Source organism: Lipotes vexillifer, unplaced genomic scaffold, assembly GCF_000442215.2.
Source record: "Lipotes vexillifer unplaced genomic scaffold, Lipotes_vexillifer_v1.1 scaffold13, whole genome shotgun sequence".
Lineage (NCBI taxonomy): Eukaryota > Metazoa > Chordata > Mammalia > Artiodactyla > Lipotidae > Lipotes > Lipotes vexillifer.
This window is the reverse complement of record NW_006790761.1, coordinates 1,061,569-1,066,097: the sequence shown is the minus strand read 5'-3', so window position 1 is coordinate 1,066,097 and position 4,529 is coordinate 1,061,569. Positions and strand designations below refer to the sequence as shown.

The following is a 4,529-nucleotide window of genomic DNA, read 5'->3' as shown; positions in this document are numbered from 1 at the left end:
GTCGGATGTATATGGATAAGTGAGAAAAATTATATATTAAATTGTGTTTGTATCATATTATTTTACATATTGAGTGTGTACACAGATTCCGGATGCATATATGGAAATGGTATTGAACAAAGGTTTTGATATGTGGATTATTTTATCTAATTTTCATTTACCAGTGTCCAGAAACTCGTATGCACTTTCCACCACCTAGAGGAATCTCTTGAAACTCGTCAGCGTGGACCACAAAGGCCCTTGCTTTCTGGCTTTACCCTCTCTATTCTTGCCTCCTGCCGGGCTGGCGAGTCCACAGGACCCGCCGCTCTGCCCCCAAAGATGCTGCTGCCTGTGCGCCTTGCACTGGCCCCACCTGCTCACACTTCTAGGCCTCTGCCCAGGTTCTTTCCTCTACCTGGTGTGCCCCTCCTCTTTGCCAAAGAGCAACTGCCTCTGCTTAACCTTGGAGATTCAGCTTCCTTTTATCACCTCTGGATTTCTCGTCAACATGTGGTCCTAGGCATGTTCCACGCAGTCACCTCGTCTTTAATTCAATGGCTTCTGTGTAACTCAAAGCAACCATCCGCCACTTTGTTATCTAATCTCTGCCTGCATCCTTCTACCATCAGGACTCACCAGCTCTGAGGAACTTGCCTACTGTGGGATGGGTTCCTTCACTGAGCACATATTTACTGAGCATTTACTATGTGCCAGGCACTGGTTTAAGACACTGAATTATCTGTAGATGCTTGTCTGTTTGGAGCCTCCAGGAGGAGACAGCGAGATTGAGGACATGACAACCGTAGGGGCTCATGAATGTGTGATGGAGGGAAGACCAAGCCTCTGGGGAAGCTTTGGGGAAGGGGCCCTAACTCAGACCTGGACGTTTGAAAGCTCTTCGTCACGCACTTGCTCATTCATCGAGTCATCATTTACCAAGATGCTCTCGGGTTACAAAGATGAACCAGAGGCGGGCTCTCCCATAAGGAGCTCACAGCTATGACACTGCAGACAAAACTAGCTGAATCCGGTGAGCACTGCCTTATGAGAAGGGCAGCCAAGGGAAAAAGGGCTGTCCCCTCTGCTCCTGGGAGACCCAGAAAGACATCTTGGAGGAGGTGGCTTGGGGTTGGGCCTTTGTAGACAGACATATGAGGGACAAGATCATTCCAGGTAGAGGGCACATGGGAGCAGAGTCCCAGAGGCCAGAATGCCCAGGCAGGTGGGGAGGATGCTGAGTAACCTGGGGTGCAGGAGGTTAGGAAGGAGAGGGGAGAGAGGTACTGGGCCAGCCCACGTGGGGCTCGGGCTGTTTCCGGTTCCCGTCTTTGGCTCCACTCTACTCTAATCACACTGCAGAGAAAGGGAGGCCTCAGCTCTCTGCAACTCCTCATTTTCTCCCAGCATTTGTTCAGCCCACAAACCCTTGATGAGCCCCTCTCCACGTGGCCCCTGACTTGGCTCTGAGCCCCCCGCCGCCCAGGCTAAAGCTGCCAGTGTTGGGTGGGTAGGCGCTGCCCCTCCCCAGCCTGCAAGCCGCTCCTTCCCTCCTTCCTGTCCCTCCACACACTGGAATGGCAGCCCTCTGCGCAGGCTCTGTGCAGGGTGCTGGAGGTGAGGGGGATTTCACGCTCAGTTCCGAGAGTACATAGTCCAGTGAGGGAGGACACCAGGCGGGTGACCTCACCCTGTGGATGGTGCAACTCAAATGTCAGTTCTCCTTACCTGGCACCATCCTGGGAACCTCACTCATGTGTGCCAGCAACTTGTCAGGGTTTAAGCCCTGAAATCAGGAGACTGGAAAATTCCTCAGTCTTAACAAACTGAGCCAGTTTGTTCCTACAGCTGACGTAACCCCCCACCCAGCAGGTGGGTCTCTTTTCCTGTGACCTGACATCTTCCTAGATTCCTGTCTGTCATCTCCATGGACAGTGAGCCCACAGGGCAGCATCCATCAGACTGATGTCTGTGTTCCCAGGCAACCTCAGGGCCAAGCAGAAAGGATGGGATTGAAGGATGCATCTAGAAGCCTGTTCTATGAGAACAGCTGAAGCTGCTCAGCCTGGAGACGGGGGAGACTCAGGAAGGAACAGCCACTGTCCTCAAGGTGCAGAGCTGCTAGGACAGCCTGCAGACCTACCTAAGGAAGGAGTGTCTGACAGCCCCAAGGACACCAGCATGGGGTACTGGGAGGGAGGGAGCTCCCCGGACTGGGATGAGGAGCCAAGACCTGTGAGGTAAGCTGAGTCTTTTGTGAGGCCACGTGCTCATCCCACAACAAGGCTTTGTCCCATGGGCTTGCTCACCAGGACCATGGTCTGAGGGCCCCGGCCCTCCCTGCCCTCCCATTCCCGCGTCCCACTCCATCCTACCTCCTGCATGTGCCCATAGAGCCAGTGGGAAGGAGGAGACGGGAACTGCTGGAGGGCTTTGAGCAGCCACTGTCTGTGCAGGTAGAGCTGTGCTGCCTTGAGCAGAAGCAGAACTAGGCCGAGCAGGGAGGCCACCTGCAGGAGCCCAGAGACACCGCCCAGGGCTCTGGTGGGGCTCAGCACAGAGACACTCATGGTACAGCAGCTTCTGGATTGCTGACTGTCCCTGAAGGTGGCTGACCTCCCCTGAGCACCCAGCCTGGTCATGGAGGCTTGCCCCGCCCACCTGGGGGAGGGTGAAGGTGAGGGCAGAGCTCAGACCTGGGCCTCCAGAGTTGTCTTTTGTTTTTTTTTTTTAAAATTTAAACCAGTATCTCTTGTTATAAAATGTAAGTAATATAAAGAGACGATAATATTTATAAATAGAAATGGGAGTTTGGGTTGTAGCAGGATCCTGCAAACTATCACGTGCTTACATTTTTAAAAACTTATACAAATGGAAATAAAACAGAAAAATGAATGTTTTTTTTTAAAACTTCCTTGAATAACGTATCACTGTGATATCTTGTTTAACACTGTGATATTGTACAGAACCAGAGTTTAAGTCTGTAGTATCATCTAGCTGTGGACTACCCTGCATGACCACATGAATCATTTTCATTTGTCCAATGCAACTGAAAATTCCATCTCCCCCACTTTTTTTTTTAACTAACCAGTAAGTTCATGAACACTGAGGGTATGGATGCTTAATATTTTCTTAAGTTTGCAGTGATATGTCTGTGTCAATACCCCTGCCTTCCTTCTTAAGAAATGAGAGAATACAAGTTTGAAATGTAGTAAAAGATGGCTACTACTGAAATATGATAGCCTTAGTTTTAAAAAAGGTTTAGGATTATGTACTTAATATTTAAATAAATTTAATTCAGATCTTTTGCTTTAGTCACCTTTTGAGGCTTAAAGATTCTTAAAGCAAGATTCCTTTCAGAGTCATTGTTTTCACCTTGCAATTTATTAATTATTGACTTAATCTGCATCTCCCATTCTTTCTCTTCGTACGATCATGCATTCATCTCTCAGCAAACGTTTATGGAGGCTCTACCACGTACCAGACACTTTACTAGAAGCTGGAGATACAGTCACAGATAAACAGATACAGTCGCTGTCCTTGTGCAGCTGGGTCCAGGCGATGCAGGAGGGAACGTCTACCCTTCTGGGGTTGGCACCTTACCATTCTGCCACCATCATGTCTGAGTGGCACTGCTGAATCCTATTCCAAGAATCTGATTCTAATCTCATGGCCAAGGCGTCCATCTGCTATGATCAGCTGTGGTTGGTGGTGAATAGGGCTTTCGAAGGCCCACCCTTTGCGAGGGAAGAGATCTCAGAGCAGGCATCCAAAATGTTTCCACTACAGTGAATGTCAAATACATGAATGAGTAGATGGGTAGAAGGACTCATTTGTTTACCTGGTAACTCTGTGTTGAGTACTTACTTTGGGTCAGTTGCCATCCTAGGAGCTAGAGATCCAGCAGTGAACAACAAAATCCCTGCTACTGTGGAGCTCCTGTTCTAGTGGGGGTGTGGGCGGGGCTGACAATCCTGCCCTGAACTGAGACGTGTCCTGCTTGAACTCATTCTCGGGGCTGCTCTGTGTTCCCAGGTCACGTCCATCATTGGGACTGCCCTGCTCTGTTGATCCAGTGCAGGGACTGACTGGTGGGAGCCTCTTACCTCCCCAGCTGTGTTACCTGGTTTTCCTGGATCTCCTCTTGTTGGCCCAGAGGACTTGGGGTCCGTGTTTCCGCACAGGAGCCCGCCCCCTTCCTGATTGCTCGGTGCCCAAGCCAGCCGCCTGCAAATCCTTCTTCACTGGCACTGCCTTTGTTCTGCCCAATCATGTGTGTGGCATCTAATTCCTGACTCTGCCCATATTAGAGGGGTTGAAAGAAATCTCAGTATTATAAGAGCTAGAAATATTTGGCTGTGATTGCTATATTAGGCCAGTAGAAATTGAGAGGTGATTAAGCACCATGAGTAGTACAATTTACGTAAGAGAAATTATCTACTTATTGAGTCTATATATTCTCTGATGGCCATCAGTGTAACGGGAACATCACTGGAGGTGTTTTAGTGGTTCCATCGGTCAACTCTTAACTCAGAAAAGTGACAACTGCA

General features: G+C 49.5%; 1 protein-coding gene across 1 annotated transcript in view; it reads right to left on the bottom strand.

Annotated features, from left to right (window-relative positions):
- LOC103086011 (taurochenodeoxycholic 6 alpha-hydroxylase-like) overlaps window positions 1-2,549 on the bottom strand; it is an 11,196-nt gene extending 8,647 nt beyond the window's left edge. The window contains exon 1 of the mRNA XM_007463933.1: window positions 2,355-2,549. Coding sequence (XP_007463995.1) covers window positions 2,355-2,549 — 195 coding nt within the window. The remainder of the gene's footprint in view (window positions 1-2,354) is intronic.
- Between the last annotated feature and the right edge of the window lie 1,980 nt (window positions 2,550-4,529).